General features: G+C 43.4%; 1 protein-coding gene across 3 annotated transcripts in view; it reads right to left on the reverse strand.

Annotated features, from left to right (window-relative positions):
* The window catches only part of Ttll11 (tubulin tyrosine ligase like 11), a 238,071-nt gene that overhangs the window by 188,690 nt on the left and 28,495 nt on the right, over positions 1-20,886 (reverse strand). For all 3 annotated transcript variants that reach the window (XM_026410378.2, XM_026410377.2, XM_077797090.1), the window contains exons 2-3: positions 9,565-9,661; positions 1,900-2,033 (exon numbers count right to left, since the gene is read on the reverse strand). In XM_026410378.2, coding sequence (XP_026266163.2) covers positions 1,900-2,033; positions 9,565-9,661 — 231 coding nt within the window. The remainder of the gene's footprint in view (positions 1-1,899; positions 2,034-9,564; positions 9,662-20,886) is intronic.

Consider the following 20,886-nt stretch of genomic DNA (forward strand, 5'->3'; position numbering starts at 1 on the left):
CAAATGTATAAAAAGCACACGGAAAGGAACCCAATGTCTAGTCACTGAGGAGGTATAAATTAAAACCATAAAGCTATACAACTACACATCTACCTGAACATCTCAAATGAAAAAGACCGACACTGCCCAGCACTGGCAGTGATGTGGAACAACCACAAGTCTTACACACTGTCATCAGGATGTAAACGACAACCACTGTGGAATTTCTTATAAGAAGTTTGGTGACTTCTTAAAAATAGATACATATTCATATGATCCAAAAATCCCACCCAAAAGAAAGAAAGCATATATCTATAAAAGGACTTATACACGTGATCATGACAACTTTATCTGTAATATTTCCCAACTGGAAACAACCATGAAGCCCATCCATTGGTAAACAGATAAATAAACTGTGGTATATTCACAAAATGGAAAACCAGCAATATAAATACAGACAACTGATATAACAAACACAGATGAATCTCAAAATCATAATTCTAGGAGGGAAAAAAAGACAAAAGAGTACATACAATGATTCCATTTATGAATTTCCTGAGCAGGCAAAACTAATCTATAACAAGAACGCAGACCATCAGTCGCCTGGGGAGTGGGACTGATGGAGTACACTGCAGAGGTACAAAGGGACTTTGGAAATGATGAACATACTCCTCTCACTTTTAGATTTTGAAAACAGTTGATCTTGTCTTAATTTGGCCTTGCAGAACGGTTAGATACAGAGACAGTGGTAGAGATGGGAAGGAACAGTATGGTATTCTACCTAGTGCCAAAAGGGTGAGCAGAGCCACCCAACTGAGGAATTAAAGTGAAAGTGGGGAACAGCTAGTGGGTGTTTTTAATAAACTTTATTGAGGCATAATTAGCATCCAGCAAGATGCACCCAGTTTAAGTTAAAAGTTGATGGATTTTTAGAAATGTGCATGGACCCATATGACCACCCTCTCATAGAAAGCTTCCTTTTAAAAATTACTTCAAGCTGTTTACATGTTTAGTAATCATATTTTATTAAAACAAAACAGTTTTGAGGCACTAGACAATGACACATAGGCCTTGGAATCAGCTCTAGATTTAAATCCTACTTCTAGAGCAGGTCACTTAATTTCTCAAAAGTCTCAGTTTTCTCATCCGTAGAATGGTAATATTACTAAAACCAATGTCACAAGATTGTTGTGAAGATTAAAAGAAATAATGTTAAATTTCTAGCAATATGCCTGGAACATAGTAGGACCACTAAATGGTATTGGCCTTTTCGTGACCACATAGGCACGTGTTGCATGGTTATCCCGTAGTCCCTAGTTACAGTATTAACTGCGGAACCTGCCAAAGGCTTTGAGATGGTCCTAAATGAATCTGTTGAAAGACTAACCCAAATGGCAGTTCTGAGTTCCACTCCCCTGCTGTTTCTACTTCACATTCAGTGGTGACAGAACCAAAGTATTTCATGCTTAAACATTTTGCTTCGAGACAGAACAGGCCATTTGAGAATCAATTCTGGAACACATTTAAAACAGGACTTTTAAAAGGTTTTGCCCTCAGGTCGTCAGACCTGCTGCCTGGGCTTTAAGTGGAGCCTGACCCCCCTCATTTCATGCCGCTGGGAGCCAGAGATGCTCGGCCTCTAGGATCCCCTCAAATGGCCCTGTTGTGGGCTTGACCACCTGCTCCATCCCACTGGCTGGCTGGTGCCCTGACTCTGATCCAGCTCCAATACCTGCCTTGGGCCTGTCTCCTGGGGTCAGGACCTGTCGCCCCACCCATTCAACTCTGCAAGTTGTCCTGGAAATGTCCCAGGATCAGCTTCCTGGGATGCCCGAGGCCCAGCTCCCAGCACACAGGAGCCAGGACACAGTCACAAGCATGATCTAAATTCAAGGGTCACGGGGATGGAGTGCCATCTACCTGAGTGACAAAGAGCTGGAACTCCTCAGGCAGAATCCATGAGCGAGGATAGAAGTTGTACTCCTCAGGAAAGAGATTCTGCATCATTCTGACCGCTCTGCTCAGGGTCACTTTGCGCACCATCTCCGTCATGCCTGGGGAGAAGAGAAGCTGTGAGGTTGCAGCAACGGGGAGGCACCAGTTATAAAGCAGCCATTATCCGGGATTTTAAAACCACTCGCCCCCCTCCCCGCCCCATAATCACTTTTTTCAAGCAGCATTTAAAAACAGGTTTGAACTGTTCCCCATAGCACTGACTCATGATTTGGAAAGCTCTACCAAATTCATGAAAATGGATGATTTTTTTTTCTCCCTATAAAAACGAAGCATCAGTTCGAAAGGATGAATTTTCACCTAGTTTATTATTCTATTATTTGTCCTCCCTGGGGGTAATGAATAGAGAAGCATTTCTATCTTGCACTTAAAACTTAATACCCTCTTTAATTTGGGGCCAGAACACATAATTCAGGGATTCCTTCTATCTTGTACCCTAGAGAATATTATCTAGTGCACTCTGGTGACATTGTGAGAAGTTTAATTAAGTTGCTTTGTTTTAATCTTTCACGGGTATTAAAAGCATAAAATGGAAAATACACACCTTTCGGCATAAAGTCTGTCTCCTTGAACCAAGGACAGGAAGTGGAAAGGAAACCATAGCATAATTTATAGTTTAACAGGGAAAATGAATTCATAGGAGTTCTTCAGTTATAAGCACTGACATTGACATTGATCAGCTCTCATTAATTTACCCAGAGGGGACTGAAATGTCTCACTTGAAAAACACTTTAAAAGAATGGTGGATTTTTTCCCCCTTGTAACATCATTAGTAACTCTGACAAGAAACTGAGCATAAATCTTAGCAAAGTTTAAGCAAATAGGTAAAAAATTATTTTAAGTTTTAGCCTCCTTATTTCTTAAGGCAAATGTCACTACTAAAAATGGAGGCTAAAAATAACCTTCACCCTGAAAAAGACTAAACAGTCCCATGACGGAAACTAGAAATTTGCTTAGCACAATTATTTTTAATAGAGAGTCCAGAAGTCCATGTCCACTTGGCATGCCCAAGTTACCGCACATTCCCAATGGGCTCCGTCAGGATGAATGAGTTTTCTCCCAACACCCACATTCAGGAAGCAAATGAACTTCTGAGAAGACAGGTCTTAATAACCTACTTCTTGCTTCCCTCTGCATATTAAAGAGAGCAATAAATCTAAAGATTGCAGCTTCAAGGTGTCAATGCCCAAGTTCTTAGCTCCTGTTTGGAAGGATATAGGGCAGGATTAAGGGAGGAATAAAAGAGCTTAGGAAGTACCAATTAACTGTGCTCTGATGTGGACTCTTCGATGTTAAAGAAAACTCACCGAGAATGCTGTCCTGAGGATTCCAAGAAACGAGCTTGGAAAATTATAGCTATTTCCTTTTATCCCCAGCCCCAGTAGAATTTTTGAGTTATAAACACCACAGCTGAACGCCAGGTGAACAAAACAACATTTCAACATGTTTGATTGAACCTTTCTACTTATATTCGACTACCATTTTAGTTACAGTATTATATCAAAAATCTTCCAAGCTAACTGTAATGTAACAAGTCCTCACACCCAGTAGAGATGGTGGCTCCAAACCAAACAGTGTTGTGGTATTTCTGCACCTTCATGGCAGTGTGACAGGTTCTCTTTCTGAAACCCCTCAGCAGGTCAGAAGGAAATGAACAATACAGACAGAAGTGCTGTGAATACAGCAGGGGGGCAGTGGAAAGCTCCAGAAAAGTCTCATGAATGTCAGTGTCCAGCCAGTGGAGGAACCGCTCATTCTCAGTCTGCACGGCTCCTTCTGTAATGTGCACCCTCAGTCCCACCAGCTGACAGATGTTTCCAGGTTTGTACTTCCAGGCAGCCAACTTGGGAAGCACCTCTATGGCCAGTGGCTACTTGCCCTGGTACTCCTGCCTGCAGAGGGCAGCTGCTCACCCCTAACCCTGCCTGAATGCCTGTCTCCAGGAGGCACCGGATGAGCCCTTCCTCACCCACCTACTACCTAAGACTTTGTTCCTCTCCATGTCTAAGCCATGGTCCCATCCAGTGCTGCCTGGGAAAGAGTCTCAGGCCCTCACAAACCCCTCACAGAAGTTGCTGACATCCAGCCTCTGCAGGTGGCCCAGAGACAGGTGTGGAAGTGGCGCCTTCTCACACTACAACCCTGACAAGAGTGGACTCATGCTCCCCAAGTAACTGAGTGACAGGGAGGTGGCTGCCGCCCTGCTGGCTCCAGACCCTGCCTTCCTTCCCTAAGCAGCCACAGTCCTTCCCCGCTTCTCATCCGGGACCCTTCCCTGGGCTCCAGACTCATCATGACATGTGGTGGAAAGTCCAGATCTAACCTTAAGCTGTCCCCTGCTATAAGTTTGATCCCGACTCTCTGTCCCAATTAGATAAGGAGGCTTTTATGTGTTTTTCTGAGGCTCCATTGCTTGTTCCCAAATTTTCTTTTTTTTTTAAAGAGAGAGAGAGAGAGTGAGAGAATTTTTTAATATTTATTTTTTAGTTATCAGCAGACACAACATCTTTGTTAGTATGTGGTGCTGAGGATCGAACCCGGGCCGTATGCATGCCAGGTGAGCGTGCTACCGCTTGAGCCACATCCCCAGCCCCTGTTCCCAAATTTTCGTAGCCTTACCTTTTGCTTCCTGTGGCTGAGTGGCCATCACTATGCACAAAGCTCAGGCCTCGCCTTGTTCTCTCCAATGCCCCCCCCAGCCCCCATATGTGCCCTGCAAAGGCTGGACTTAGCCCAGAGTCTGGGATCCTGTGCTGACCGCCAGAGTCTCTCAATAAGGTCTGCCCTAGATGTCCCTATGGTGGCAGTTCTCCCATCAATTGGGAAAACCCTCTAGCTTTGGGTTGCAGCTTTGACACAAGGGCTGGCCTCCTGTCACTCCTTCTGAGGTGTGGGTTCTTCTGTCTGCTGCGCTGCAGCCTCAGGGCCTGGGGGTCTCATCCCTTTGGAGTTACCAAGAGTGTAACAGCTGGATCTTCAGACCTGCCCATGCAGCCCTACCGAACCCAACAAAAACCAAACAAACTGAGCTATATTTGGAGCACTATTCAATCCAAGTAGCATTGAAACCAAAAATTCTTGTCGTTATAGCCACCAAAAAGAAATACTTTCTGCATTCCCATTGCCACTAATTAGCTGATCTCCTGCCCTGGTGCTGCAGTGACCCCTTCCCTGTATCTCTGTTCACTCTCTCAGCCTTTCCACCCACCTCCAATGTGTCTCTCTGGCTGGTCTTTCTAAAACACAGGCTTGACCCACATCATTCTCTGGTTTAGAAATGTCTTGGAGCCCCCCATCCCCGGGAGTCCCTGCCCCTCACTTCTCCACCCACTCTCATTTGATCCGCTCCCGTCATCAGGGGCCACCTGTCCTCTGCCTCCTGTTTGGTATCAGGCCAGGCCCGTCCATTCCCGGAGGCTCAGTGCGAAGGCCGATCCTCTTCTCCTGGATCTCTCACCCCCTCAAGCAAATCTGGATCAGGCTGCTCCTGACTCCCACGCCCTCCAAGCTTCCCCGGGCGCAGCACTTGGGTTGTGTTTTGCTCTCTCCTGCGTGTCTTTCTCATTATCTTAGTGTCCTCCGAGCCCAGAGTAGTGCTGGGCCACCCCTGCAGATTCCCCACTGCAGCCCCCTCCTTGTGGTCATCTCTCAAGCACTGCCCACCCTGCGCTGCCGCACATCTCAGACCTTGAAACTCAGGAAAAAATAAATAAATAAATAACCTGTTGTTTGTAAGCTGGGAACCGACAATTTGGGTTGAAGCAAAGACATATCTAACTCAGATTACTTTTTATAGAAAATCATAATTTACTGGTTAAGATATAATAGTGTATTTTGAATAAAGAAATTGCCCAGAGAAAATCGAATGAAATCCAAAATGCTGATACAAACAAAAAAAATTACTTCCATATGCATATCCCAAAGTTTTCCGTTTGCGCAGCATGTGAAATAGCTACACCTCTCTGGAGCACTGCCTAGAACTTAAGTAGCATACCAGGCGTAGGAAGTGCATTTTTAGAATAATGGGTGTATGGGAGACAAGATAAATGTGGACACGATTGGAGCCACAGGACAGGATGTTCTGGAATCGCCCACGGCTGAGGATTTCTGTCTTCCACAGGGCAGTGCTGCTGCTCCGCCCAGAGGTTCCAGAGCCTGCTTTGTCATTACAGCTAATTAATCGTTGTTAGTAAAGTGGAAAATTACAAGTTCCAGTCACTTGTATGTGGAGTACGGGATGGGCAAACTTGCCTCTTGGAATGAATGTACTTTCATCACCTTTAATAAAACTAGTCCTTCAGGAGTACTTTTTCCCCCTATATTTCTAATTTGTTTTCCAAATATAGACCCAAACATAGCTACAGCTCTCCCACTCTCAGCCGTTCGCTGGGGCATGAGCAAATGGAGAAAATGTAGATGAAGCCTCATTTGATGATTCGTTTCTTAGTGATTCATTCTAAAGACTCCTTCACTTCCAGGTTGGGTTCTCCCCAAACCTTAAAAAGTCCTTTTACTGACATGGAAAAGTATCTTTTTTTTTTTTTCTGAGCAGCCAGACAGGAGAATACAGTAGCTATCCCATTAAACGGGTGTGCAGGAACCCTGTTCGCAAATCAATCTTGTTCCCTAACAGAATTCTCTCTCCTTCTCTAAGGACAAACAGACCTTGGGTTAACCTTCTGTCTCAGTATCCCTGGAAACCAAAAAAAAGGAAGATTGTTATCTGTGTTGGTAGACAACAAAGTGCACAGTTAAGATGTTCCCTGATTGTTGAATTGTTTAATACCTGTAGGAAGCCATAGCTCTAGGCTGTCTTAACGTAACTCTTACAGGGGCCTTGGAAGCTATGCTATGGAGCAGTTAGGAGAGACACTGACTCCTTGGGGCATCTGAGCCAAGACAGATGTGGATCTGGTCTCCTTACACCTCCTCTCACTCACTCAGCCAGAGGCCGGCTCCCAGTACTGTAGAAAATATTTCATTGAAGAGAAATGCTGGACATGGACTGGCTGACAAGCTATGCTTCCTGCCCTATGTCCTTCTAAGGGAATCGGAGCCAAGTGTGGCCTGTGGTAGTGACCTTGTCAGTCTGCACGCTGAACTTGAAAATCCCCTCCAGAATGGGGCAAAAGTAGTCAGTGTAAGAAAATTGTTTCCTGAGAGATGTTTTCTTCAAGGCAGAGGGTGGACTGCCAAAGGAAAAGTGGATTGAATTTCCTTCTAATATAAGTACAAATAATATGATATTAAGAAAAAACACCTTATATTTAGGCAAGTATAACTGCAGCCATATAAAAACGATAAACATGGTTAAGATTTGGATGAAAATACAGAAACATTCACATTGTTATTTGTTAAATGAGGAATGGGATTCAGGGTGATATTTTCTTTTTTTTAATCATTTATTATTGTACTAGAATATGGTTTGTGCAATACATTATCAAAACAACTGTAAGACCCTATGGCTGGATACTTAACTAAATGTTCCCTTCTCCCCTTAGCCTCCTTCTTCATGTAGCCATCAAAAATAATGAACAGCAGTAATCACAGAAGAAGGTGGTAAAAAATTAAAAACAAAATAAAAAAGCATAAGTGGTATCTGGGTATAGAGTGGAGGAGGCTTTTATTTTTTATTAATTTTTTTTTTACAAATAATAAAATTTAAAAATTTTATTTGTAGTTTATACAAAGTTCTAAAATATTTTGTTATTTTGGTATAGTAATGTACCAAAAATCTCTCTTTTTAGGTTTTTTTTCTTCTTTTTTTTTATTGTTGGTCGTTCATAACATTACATAGTTCTTAATACATCATATTTCACAGTTTGATTCAAGTGGGTTATGAACTCCCAATTTTACCCCGTATACAGATTGCTGTATCACATCAGTTACCCTTCCATTGATTGACATATTGCCTTTCTAGTGTCTGATGTATTCTGCTGTCTGTCCTATTCTCTACTATCCCCCCTCCCCTCCCCTCCCCTCCCCTCCCCTTTTCTCTCTCTACCCCTTCTACTGTAAATCACTTCTTCCACTTGTATTATCTTGTCTTACCCCTCCTTTCCTCTTATATGTAATTTTGTATAACCCTGAGGATCTCCTTCCATTTCCATGCGATTTCCCTTCTCACTCCCTTTCCCTCCCACCTCTCATCCCTGTTTAATGTTCATCTTCTTCTCAAGCTCTTCGTCCCTACCCTGTCCTTGTTTACTCCCCTTATATCAATGGAGTCATTTGGCATTTGTTTTTTAAAGATTGACTAGCTTCACTTAGCATAATCTGCTCTAATGCCATCCATTTCTCTCCAAATTCTATGATTTTGTCATTTTTTAATGCAGAGTAATACTCCATTGTGTATAAATGCCACATTTTTTTATCCATTCATCTATTGAAGGGCATCTAGGTTGGTTCCACAATCTTGCTATGGTAAATTGTGGGGCTATGAACATCGATGTAGCAGTGTCCCTGTAGCATGCTCTTATTAGGTCTTTAGGGAATAGACCGAGAAGGGGAATAGCTGGGTCAAATGGTGGTTCCATTCCCAGCTTTCCAAGAAATCTCCATACTGCTTTCCAAATTGGCTGCACCAGTTTGCAGTCCCACCAGCAATGAACAAGAGTGCCCTTTTCCCCCGCATCCTCTCCAGCACTTGTTGTTGTTTGACTTCCTAATGGCTGCCAATCTTACTGGAGTGAGATGGTATCTTAGGGTAGTTTTGATTTGCATTTCTCTGACTGCTATCGATGGTGAGCATTTTTTCTTGTACTTATTGATTGATTGTATGTCCTCTGGAGGAGGCTTTTAATATACTGGTTATGACAATTTTCTGGCCACCCTCCTTGTAGGGTAAGTCCCATGGAGACAATGTCATTAGCCTTGTAATACTTAGCATGGGGACTAGTGTATTCAGTTTTTTTTTTTTAAATGGAACCTCCAAATACAATTCTAAAAAAGAGGAAGTTGCCAAACATGGTGGTGCACATCTGTAATCCTAGTGACTTGGGAGACGGAGGCAGGAGGATTACAAGTTCAAAGACAGCCTCAGCAAGTTAGGGAGCCCTAAGCAACTTGGCAAGATCCTGTCCCAAAATGAAACAAAAAGGGCTGGGGATGTGGTTCAGTAGTCATGTGCCCCTGGGTTCAATCACTGGAACAAAGAAAAAAGGGGTGGAGGGTGATATACCATTTCTGTGATACATTTTTAGAAGTGTAGTATTTCAGTTTCCTGCAAGAGAAATGTTCTGTTCCTTTATTTTGAGAATATAGTCCCTTCATTTGACCTCCATATTATATCTATAACCCAACAAGTGAAAATCATGTTCTTCCACCAGTAGGATTAGACCAAGAAAGTCTGGCTTTAAACCTGCACAAGCCAGTCTGCAATCTTTAAACCCCTAGTGGCTTAAGTCCTGATTACCTCTGCGCTGACTTCCCTCTCCCAAGGTGACAGCAATACAGCAGAGCACAGGCAGCGAGTCCCAATTAAGAGTCCTCAAGTTTGATCTCAAAACACTGTCATGTTTTTGTAGAACATACTCTGGGACTCGGCTCGAGAAACACAATAACAGCAGATACCTGGAAACTTGTTCACTTGACCGGATAATATGTCATTGTCATGAAATGAAACTCCATGCCAGTAGATGTCACAAGGCAAGCGTCGGCCAAATGGGAACTAGAAGACAGAAAAAAATATATGTGATTAATAGTAAGAATAAGAGGAGCGGTGACCACACTGGAGTGTCTGTCATGTACAAATTCCTGACAGCAGGGCACACATCACATGACTAAATTCTTCTAAGGATGGCAGGGAGGTGATATGTTTTCCTGTTTTATGATGGAGAAACAGATTGGTAGACAGGTAGCAGAGCAGCCGGGTTCTGCCTACAGGTGGCAGATGCTATATAAACTACCAGCCTTCCCAGCACCCTTCACTGGAATCCTCACAACTACCTTATAAAGGATTATTCCTTTTGTACTGAGTAAAACTTGGGGCTAAGAGAGGTAGTTTAACCATTTCACATGCCCTGGGTCACAGACCTGGCAAGGGGAGAAATCAGGATTTGAGTCCAGGTCTGTGCAAGTTACAGGTCCACAATTCCTTCCCTTTCTCTAAAATTTGCAACCCTCAACCCTGTCCCTAAGTATTAAGCAGTAAAGTTGGGTGTAGTGGCATATGCCTGTAATTCCAGCTATTCTGGAGGTCAAGGCAGAAAGATCCCAAGTTCAAGGCCAGCCTGGAAAATTTAGTGAGACTCTCTCAAAATAAATGAATAAATAAAAGAGAGCATTCCAGGTTCAACCACACACACACACACAAAAAAAATCAAAGTCTATCTGTCTCTCTCTCTCTCTTTTACACACACACACACACACACACTCACACACACACACACACACACACACACACACAAACTCTACAAGCAGGATACATCCTTGGTGCCTAAAACAGTTCCTGGCACTCAATAAAGACTTTTGGAACTAATAAATGAACCAGCCAAGAGTGGACATCTGACTCAAGATGAGATAATCAGATTCTGTCTTCCAGGAATTTGGAAATCAGAGATTCCAGGCAGCCTCTGCTAGTCCTTAAAATGGGAGCGATAAAGAGCCAGAGCCAGACAGCTGTGTGTGGCTGTGCACCCAGGGAAGAGAAGAAAGGGCCAGTTTCAGAGAGAGAAGGAGAGATGAGAGCATGTTGCCTGAAACATAGGGGTGACGTAAGTTCCTTGGGCTTCCAGGTCCTAGGCCCAGACTCTCATGAGCCTGGCTGCCCTCCGCCCTGGGGTCCTGTAAGATAGCCTGCACCTGGAACACCTTTTGGTGTTCTAGATTCCTCTTTGGCACAAGCTACAGGATTTCAATTATTTGTGGCTAGAAAATGCCTCACCGACACAAAAGTGCTTGTTCTTTCCACTATGTTCTGCTGCTTCTTAAAATTATGAACAAGTTTTGTATTTACAGAATGTGTTCTTTAAACATGGAACTCAGATGACTTGTTAGAGGGGAAAAGGGAGGACATGCTAGTTCATATTTAGGACTCACTTGTTGAAAGTCCAAATGAAGAGAAATGCCAACACGTTAAATGAAAATTTCCCGGTTCTCAGACTACAGCTGAGGAGGATTTTTAATGCTACTGAGGGGATGAGATCCAATGCAAACGTGTGGCATGACTAAGAAATAGGGGGGTCTTGATGCTTTCTAACCATCCCAAATTAAAACAGGAAAACAGTTACATTATTTCAAAGCTGTGCCAAAATGAGGCATACGTTACACGCTCTATTAGCATTAACAACTGCCACCTGTAAGTTATAGCATTTCACTCATGATCTTTGCATCCATTGGGCTATAAGTTAGTTATTCAGTCATCATAAAAACAAAGAGATACAACATATGTCATTGTGCTAATATAGAGAAGGGAGCATAACTTTACCAGAGAGATGTCTCTAAAATGCAGGTTTATCCAGGCAACGTGTACCAAGATCTAAGTGGCTTTGCCACCCCCAATGTGGGACCAACACCTGCTCCTTGCCAGTGGAGGCTCTGATGAGACTTTATCACCTCATCATCCCCCTCATCCTTACCGCCTTCCTGAATACAGCTCTCCATTCGGAAGCACCTTTATTTTAGCTCATTCCATTTAAGAAACTACCAATTTTTTAAATTTACCCATTCTTTCCATAATTATTATGTGCCAGACACTGTGCTAGTCCCTGGGAATAAAGAGGACCACAATTTTAAGTAAGTGCCGGGTGTTCATCATCCTGCCTCTCTGTCAACTCTGTTTAAGGCTTTGCTTGCATGGCTAATGTCATACTCGATGGTAAAAGACTAAAAAGTTTCTCCTCTATGATCAGGAACAAGATCAGGATGCCTGCTCTCCTCACTTCTATTGGAAGTACAAGTTCTATCCAGAGCAATAGGAAAGAGGAAGAAATAAAAAATGTTTCTGTGGGATAGGAAGAAGTAAAATCCTCTGTAGATGGTCTGATTTTATTTTTTTAATAAATATTTTTATTGATTTTATTTTTTAAATACAGGACAGTGGAATGCATCACAATTCTTATTACACATGTAGAGCACAATTTTTCATCTGTATATAAAGTATGTTCACACCAATTCATAACTTCATACATGTACTTAAGATGATGTCTATCACATTCCACCATCATTGCTAACCCTCTGTCCCCTCCCTTCCCCTCCCACCCCTCTGTCCCATCTAGAGTTCCTCTATTCCTCCCATGCTCCCCCTCCCTACCCCATTATGGGTCAGTCACCTTATATCAGAGAAAATATTCGGCATTTGTTTTTTGGTGGATTGGCTAACTTCACTCAGCATTATCTTCTCCAATCCCATCCATTTACCTACAAATGCCATGATTTTATTCTCTTTTATTGCTGAGTAATATTCCATTGTGTATATATGCCACATTTTTTTTTTATCCATTCATCTACTGAAAGCCATTTAGGTTGGTTCCACAGTTTAGCTATTGTGAATTGTGCTGCTATAAACATTGATGTTGCTGTGTCCCTGTAGTATGCTGTTTTTAAGTCCTTAGGGTATAGACCTAGGAGAGGGACAGCTGGGTCAAATGGTGATTCCATTCCCAGTTTTCCAAGGAATCTCCACACTGCTTTCCATATTGGCTGCACCAATTTGCAGTCCCACCAGCAATGTATGAGTGTGCCTTTTTCCCAACATCCTCTGATTTTATATGAGGGAAACTCTAAGGATTCCACAAAAAGACTATTAAAATAATAAATGAATTCAGCAAAGTTACAGGATACAAAAATCAACACGTAAAAATCAGTTGTGTTACTATATACTGACAATGAATGATACAAAAGTAAATTTTAAAAAACATTCTATCTACAATAACATCAAAAGAATAAAATACTTAGGAATTATTCAAGGAAGTTAAAGACTTATATACTGAAAACTACAAAAATCTTCCTGAAATAAATTGAAGAAGACCCAAATAAATGGAAAGACTTTCTGTATTCACAGACTGGAGGACTTCATATTGTTCAGATGCCAATACTTTGCAAAGGGATCCACAGATTCAACATAATCTCTACCCAAATCCCTATGACTACTTCTTTTTTTTCAGAAATAGAAAAAAACTTAAAATTCATGTGAAATTGTATGAGGGGATGAGAGCCAATCCCAAATTATGAGGGGATGAGATCCAATCACAAAATGTCCAAAACAATTGAAAAAGAACCAAGTTGGAAGTCTAATATTTCCTGACATCCAAACTTTAGAAAAAGCTATATTGTTGTAAAATAATGAGATACCACCTACACACCTATTAAACTGGCTAAAATCCAAAACAGTAATACCACCAAATGCTGGTAAGGATGTGGAACAACAGGAACTCTCATTCATTGCCTGGTGGGAATGCAAACTGTCACCTTTTGAAAGACAGTTGGGCAGTTTCTTACAAACCAAACCGAACACTTTTACCATGATCAGCAGTTGTACTCCTTGGTATTTATTTGAGTGAGTTGAAAACACGTCTATACAAAAAACTGCACATGAATGTTTGCAGCAGCTGTATTCATAATTTCCAAAACTGAGAAGCAGTGGAGCTGTCCTTCTATAAGTTAATGGATAAAATACTGTTGCATACAGACAATGAAACATTGCTCAGTGCCAAAGAGAAAGAAGTTGTCAAGTCACAAAAAGACATGGAGGAGTCATAAATGCATTACTAAGTTAAAGAAGCCAATCTGGAAAAGACTCCATCATACTGCATGGTTCCAACATTGGCCACTCTGGAAAATGTCACTATGAAGACAGTAAACAGATCAATGGATGCCAGAAACTGGAGGAAAGAGGAATGAAAAGGCAGAGTACAGAGGATGTTCAGAGAGGTGAAATGAATCTGTGAGATACTGAAATGATGGACACATGTCATTCTACATTTTTCAAAACCCACAGACAATAAAGAGTGAACCCTAATGTAAACAACGGACTTTGGGTGATCATGACATGTCAATGTGGGCTCAATAGTTGTGACAAATGCACTGCTCGGATGCAGGACTTTGATGTTGAAGGAGGTTGTGCAGAGGAGGGAAAGGGGCATATGGGAAATCTTTGCACTCCCTGCAAACTTTTACTGTGAACTTTAAAATGTACTGAAAAATAATATAATTAAAATGAAAACAAAACAGTGTGGTACTGGTGATAGACAGACATATAGACCAAGGGAATAGGAGAGCCCAGAAATTAACTTCTGCATATATGGTCAAATGATTTTTGCCAAGTATGACAAGAAAATTCAGTGGGGAAAGAGCTGTCCTTTCAATAACTGGTATGGGGGGAAATGGATATTCACAGGCAAAAACAACAAATTTGGATCTTTACCTTACGCCATACACAAAAATTGAATCAAAATGGGTCACATACCAAAATATAAGAACTAAAAATACTAAAACCACTAGAAGAAAATATAGGGGGAAATCTTTATGATATTGGATTTAGCAACGATTCCTCAGGTGGGACACCACAAGCACAGGCAACCAAAGGAAAAATAGATCAATTAAACCCAAAATTAAAAACTTCTGGGGGCTGGGGTTGTAGCTCACTGGTAGAGCATGCGCCTTGCATGTGTGAGGCACGGGGTTCGATCCTCAGCACCACATAAAAATAAATAAAGGTACTGTGTCCATCTACAACTAAAAAAATAAAATAAAACTTTTGTGTCAAAAGACACTGTGAACAGAGTTGAATAAACACATTAATGGTTGATCCAGTTTGTGCCCCTCCGTGGTGTGTACAAGCACTTTCATTTCCCTGTCTTGGCCGGTTCCCATCACTGCCTGGCAGGTTTCCTGGTCTCCATGTTCTAAGGGGACAGAGGTTTCATGAAGATCTCGAGTTTGCATGTTACAAAGGCATTTCCAGAACACTCACATCTACTGATCCCCCACTTAGTTCTTTTTCAAAAAGGGTGTGAAGAGAAAAGAAGACTCCCAGGTTTAGAGCCACGATGAACCTGGAAGGTTGGTGTGGGCCTGGAGAAGATGGGGCTGGGGCTGGGCACCACTTGTCAGAAGTCAGTTGCTCCCTGAAAACCTGAGCGGCATTCCACGCTACGAAGTGCAGAGGACAGCCAGGTGGCCCTCAGCCTCAGAGGGCTTCAGCAGACAGATTTTCATTTTGTTTTTATTGTGATAAAATTACATAATATAAAATTTACCATTTTAACCATTTTTAGTGTAGCATTTGGTGGCATTCAGCACATTCACAGTGCTGTGCCACCACCACCACCACCATCCATTTCCAGAACCTTCCACCTTCCCCAAGGGAAACTCTACCTGTCAGACACTAACTCCCCACTCCACCCCACCCCCTTCCTTTCTACTGCCATTCTAGTTTCTGTCTCAATGAATGTGACAATTGTGGGTACTTTGTATTGGTGAAATCAGACAATATTTGATCTTTTAGGTCTGGTTTGTTTCATTTAGCAGAATTTTTTCCAGTTTCATCCATGTTGTAGCACATGTCAGAATTTCCTTCCTTTTTAAGGCTGAATAATATTCTATCATGTTTATACACTACATCATGTTTATTTCTTTATCCATTGATAGGCAGGGGCTATTTCCAGTCATTGGTCTGTGAATAATATTTCTATAAACAGCATGTACAAATGTCTGTTCCAGTTCCTGCTCTCAGTTCTTTTGTGTATATGAAGTGGTATTGCTAGAACATTTAGTAATTTTGTTTTCTACAGCAGGTGTCTATATTCCCTGTGTATAAGAACCCCAATTTCTCTGTATTCTTGTCAACATTTGTTATTCCTCTGAGTGTGTGTGGATCACTGTAGTTGTATTTATTAGGCACATATAAAATGTAACTAACCTATCTTCACTCTATACACTATCAGCTTTGTCACAAGAGGTTCCTCCTTCAGAGCAGACACCAGGGTGAACCCCAAATCTTTTACTGTTGCCCAAAAAGGCTAAAAACACACTTGAAAAATGGTCTGGCCCAAACAAGAACCGGCACTATTAAATGTCTTGTGAGTATATTTCTGCTTAAGGAAGTGATGTTTGGGTCTCTCTCCTAATGGCCCAAAGAGCAAGTTCAACCCCCACCCCCTGGGGATTGTGCAGAATGAAATTCCATAGCGGATGCTGATAAAAGCACAATTCACATGTCTGTACTTTGTGAATGACTTTCTTTAAAAAGCTGCTTTCTGAACAGAAAATCTTTCAAGTCATTGCAGATAAAAGTGGCAAGTAAGCTTTGATATGGGCGAGTGCGTGTGTAGCACATCAGCAGGGGAACTGATCCAAACCGGTGCTTTAAAGTGAGCGGCCCAAGATACTCAAGGGGGACACAAGTAGCGTGTGGTGGCCAAAGCATCAGGCTGGATGAAGACGATCCTGGGTCAAGCCCCAACCTACCACACCCCAGCCTGAGGCCCTGAGGCTCAGCAGCTCAGCGTGGGCAAGGTCTCCCTCCCAGGGCTGCCACGTGGGCACAGGCAGTGCGCAGGACAGCACTCTGTAAATAGATGGCTTGCTGTTATTCAGGCAGTTTATTATTTCTAGTGCCCAAAGAAATAACCACAATGGGTAAATTCAATCTGAAAAGATGCCGACCAGGGCAGAGCAGCCCCAGGACAGCTCCAGAGCAGCCTGCAGCGGTGCACCTGCTCTCGGGGAACCTTCTTCGCCACCCGGGCGGAGTCCGTAGTTCCTCTCGGTGCCCCTCTGTCCTCTGCTGATGGCTTTATGTTCCCAGACTGCTGCCTCCACCACACAGAGCGCTTCAGGGTGGAGACATTTCACTCTTCTCTCCAACTTCTCCACCTGCATGTCCGAGCTGCTGGCCTCTAAAGATAGTCTTCGATGGACCTCGCCTGCTGGAATTTATACGCTTGTGTGACAGTCACAGACTTGGTCTAAGTGACCAGCAGCATATAGCAGAAGGGAATGTCACTTCCAAAATTAGGAAATCTTTATAAAAGGACTGTGGCTTTTGGTTGGGTCTCTGCCCCTCCCCACCACCACCACCACACACCCTTCCTCCTCCTCCCTCTTGGTGTCTCTTTCTGTGTCTCCCCCACTCCCTTTGGGAATACCTAGGGAGAGGCCCAGTTATGAGGAGTAGAAGCCCCAAGCCAATGCCACGTGAGGACAGAGGAGTGCTGAGCCAGATGGAAAGTGGCCCCGCAGCCCCAGTTGAGTTTCAGAGTCTGTGGCCCTGGCCAACAGCCGGACTGCAGCCTCATGAGGGAGGTGTTAGCTGGGGCTGACACTTCAACCTAATACAGTTCTTTTTTTCGTACATTTTGGTTTCACCTCTTCATTGTGCCTAATGTGACTCACATATCTAAAGCTCACTTCCTCTGGTCAGGGCTGTCCTAGAGAGTGGCTATCTTGGCCTAGGGCCAGTCTCAGCAGTAAGGCCTCAAAGCAGAACACCCTCCACCCCAAAACCCTCCGATTCCTGGCCCTCAGAAACTGTGTGAGATAGTAAGTGCTTGTTGTTTTAACCTGAAGTGTTGGGGAACTTTGTACACAGTGATAGACAATGAATGAACATTTTTCTGTTTTAGAACAAAAGCATAAGAGGAAGAAAGCATTCTGGGAGTGAAGGGATTTAAAACTAATACATAATATAAATAATATAATAATTACTATTTATGGCACATTTAACTATGCAACAGGTATCATTCATATATATATCTCCATCCCTGCATTTTGCAGATGAAAAATTGCAATCCCATTGTTAATTAGTGGCAGAGAGAATTTGAAGCCATGCTGGTGTATCTCCAGAGATTGTGCTCTTTCAATTCTGCTGAGCTAGATGGACAGATGGATGGATGGATGGGTGAATTAACCCATGGAAAACTGAGCATGCACAGCAGACAGCTGTGGCTAACACTTCATGGAAGATGTCATAAATTTGTTTAATACAGTTGCTGCTTCAGCAGCTGTTTTCAGGCCTGACATTAGCTATTGAAACCCAGTTGTACCAGTCACCTCTGGCCTAAATAAAACTTCCCATGTGACTTGTACGTGATACAAACTGCCTGTGGCTCATCCCTCTGACTCACACCCAGCACATTCTATAGCTACTGATCATAAAATCAAATGATCAAATAAATACATTTGTATTTGATCTTAAATACAAATGATCAAATAAATTGATTTCATCATATAAGTGAGTCATATGCAAAGAAGTTCCCCTCCTCAACTGTTTTCTTTAAACTAGTCAATCTACAACCCCAAGGAGAAACCCAGAGGAAAATGCCCATAGATAGACCTTAACCAGAACATAGCCCTGTAGATTCTCCCTTCCTCACCCGCAGATAAAAAAATGCAATCCCATTGTTAATTAGTGGCAGAGAGAATTTGAAGCCATGCTGGTGTATCTCCAGAGATTGTGCTCTTTCAATTCTGCTGAGCTAGATGGACAGATGGATGGATGGATAACCAGAACATAGCCCTGTAGATTCTCCCTTCCTCACCCGCCTCCTCCTTCTCTCTCTCTCTCTCCCCACCCACAGTTCCCTGTGACCTCCAGACTTCCCAATGACCCCCAGTGGCATCTCTAACCTCTCTGAAATCTAATAAATGTCTTTTTTTTCCATACATTTTGGTTTCACTTCTTCATTGTGCCTAATCTGACTCATATCCAAAGCTAACTTGTCCTGGTCAGGGCTGTCCCAGAGAGTAGCTATCTTGGCCTAGGGCCAGTCTCAGCAGGGTAAACTCAAGAACAAATTTGAAAGAAACCATAACAATAAAAATCGTAAGAGAAGAATATAGTGCAGAAACATCCAGAGACTAATTAAGACAAGGAAAAGATTGAGCAACTACTCTTCAAGGAGGAACTAAAAATCTAATACTGTTCTTTAATCAAGAAAGTAAGCTACGTGAATACTGCTGGGAATCTATCCATGTTAATCAGCTTTCTGCTACTGCAGCAAATACCTGAAATGATCAACTATAAGAGGAAAAGGATTTCTTTGGATTACAGTTTTGGAGGTTTCAGTTCATGGTCAGTTGGCCCCATTGCTTTTGATGATGTCAACTTGATTGGATTATTGTAAGGATAAATGTGTGATCCATTGGGCTCTGCACCTGGCCCTCAGTGCCTGTTCCACAGTAAGTGTTCAACAAGGCTGGCTTCCTTCTTTTCCATTCTTCCCCAGAATTCTTCATCCTGTAGTTATTGGCTAATATTTAAAAAAAAAAAAAAGAAAGAAAAAAGAAAAGAAAAGAAAACCTCCCCCATGTCTACCTCTCTGTTGTTACCCAGACTTGCTTGGGGACAGGGATGTTCTCCGGGACTGGCCCCAAGGCTGAGTGTGTACACAGTACATCCGGAGTATTAAAGCCATGTAGGTCTTGGTGAGAAGGCACTCAACCTCTCAGGAGAGCCAGACTTGCAGAAAAGTCCCTTGCCGTGAGAACAAATTCCAATTTGGATTCCAATCTGGGCCCAACCCTCTTCAAAGGCCTTCATTTCACCATCCAAGGAAGAGGAGCAGCAGAGCCTCCTCCAGGGGGTGCTGCGGAGATGGAAACAACCACAGAGGCCAAAGAAGCTGTGAACCAGGGGCCCGGAAGGGAGTAGGAGCTAAGTCCAATTAGAGAATATGGAGAGCCAGGCTCCCGGATTGTTCTTCACTAATTAGGTCCCTTGATGGAAAGGCAGAGGGGAAGAGTCCCCAGCCATGCCTGATGACAGAGGAAGCAGAGGCTGGCCCTCCACAAGTCCTCCTGGGAGAAACAGCAGTGAAGCAAACATGGGTCCAGACTGCCAGGGGTTCAGGAGCCAGGCTGGGGGCAGAGGCAGAAGTGGGGACAGATACGCAAAGGGATCCTGGAATCCTGGATGATAAAGGGCTGTATGGGGGTCCAGGGGCAGCATCAGTGGTTTCTGTTCAAGGTGAAGAAAGTGTGGGCAAAGGGGCCCCTGGAGCTGGGTGTGCAGGAGGCTTTTGCCAGGAAGAGATGAAAGGAAACAGGGCACAGGGAGCAGCGGTTGAGAGGAGGATTCTGGGAGAGCGCAGGAGCTTCGAGGACAACCCTGGAGAGGTCCACGCGGACACACCAGTGGTGGAAGCTCGACCTTGATGCTGCAGGTGAAGGACGGCCACAGGAGGCGCTCCAGCAGGGCTGTGGCCAACCAGAGAGAAAGAAGAGCAGATGGGAGTCAGAGACTGAGGGCAGCACGCCCAAGGGGAAGCTGAGCAGGGCTGGGAGAGGAGGAGGAGGAGGACGCAGGCACGGAGGACTGGGTCACAAGGAGGGCGTGGGCTGGGGAGAGGCTGGGGAGGATCGCGGAGTAAGAGCCAGGCCTGGGCTCCCTGCATAAGGACCGCACACTTCTCAGCAGCTCCTTCTCGTGTGCCCATGAGCTGGCACTCCTGTCGCAACTCTGCCAGGTTCCTGGTCTTTGGGACTCCGAAGGACAGGATCCCACGGGGCTAACTAGCGCTCGCTCGGAGGAGCCTTCCAATTTAATAAAGACGCCGTCTGGCTCCAGTGGGTTTCCCGGGAACACAATAATTACTCATCCCCTAATAGAGCCAATAAATATAGCAAGAGGATAAGTAATTAACAGCCTTTTGCTGGAAAGTAGCAATTCTTGTGATCTATGAAGTTTCCTCCTCCTATTCACCCCTTCGTTATCGCAGATACAGCATGACACTCCGGGCAAGCACGCCATTCGTTGTTCACGAAGTTAATTGCCCAAGCATGTTGTATTTTTTATTAAGTCCACTTGTTATCATTGACTGGCATGTACTACGGCTGCAGGAGCTGCGTTGAGGCCTGTCGTCTACCTTGCTTCCACTCCTGATAGCAAGACTCTTAGTGATACCAAAATTATCACTAAAGAGTTTAACTACAGGGGGCAGAGGAAGCCATATG

The sequence above is a fragment of the Urocitellus parryii genome, chromosome 4, assembly GCF_045843805.1.
Source record: "Urocitellus parryii isolate mUroPar1 chromosome 4, mUroPar1.hap1, whole genome shotgun sequence".
Classification (NCBI taxonomy): Eukaryota; Metazoa; Chordata; class Mammalia; order Rodentia; family Sciuridae; genus Urocitellus; species Urocitellus parryii.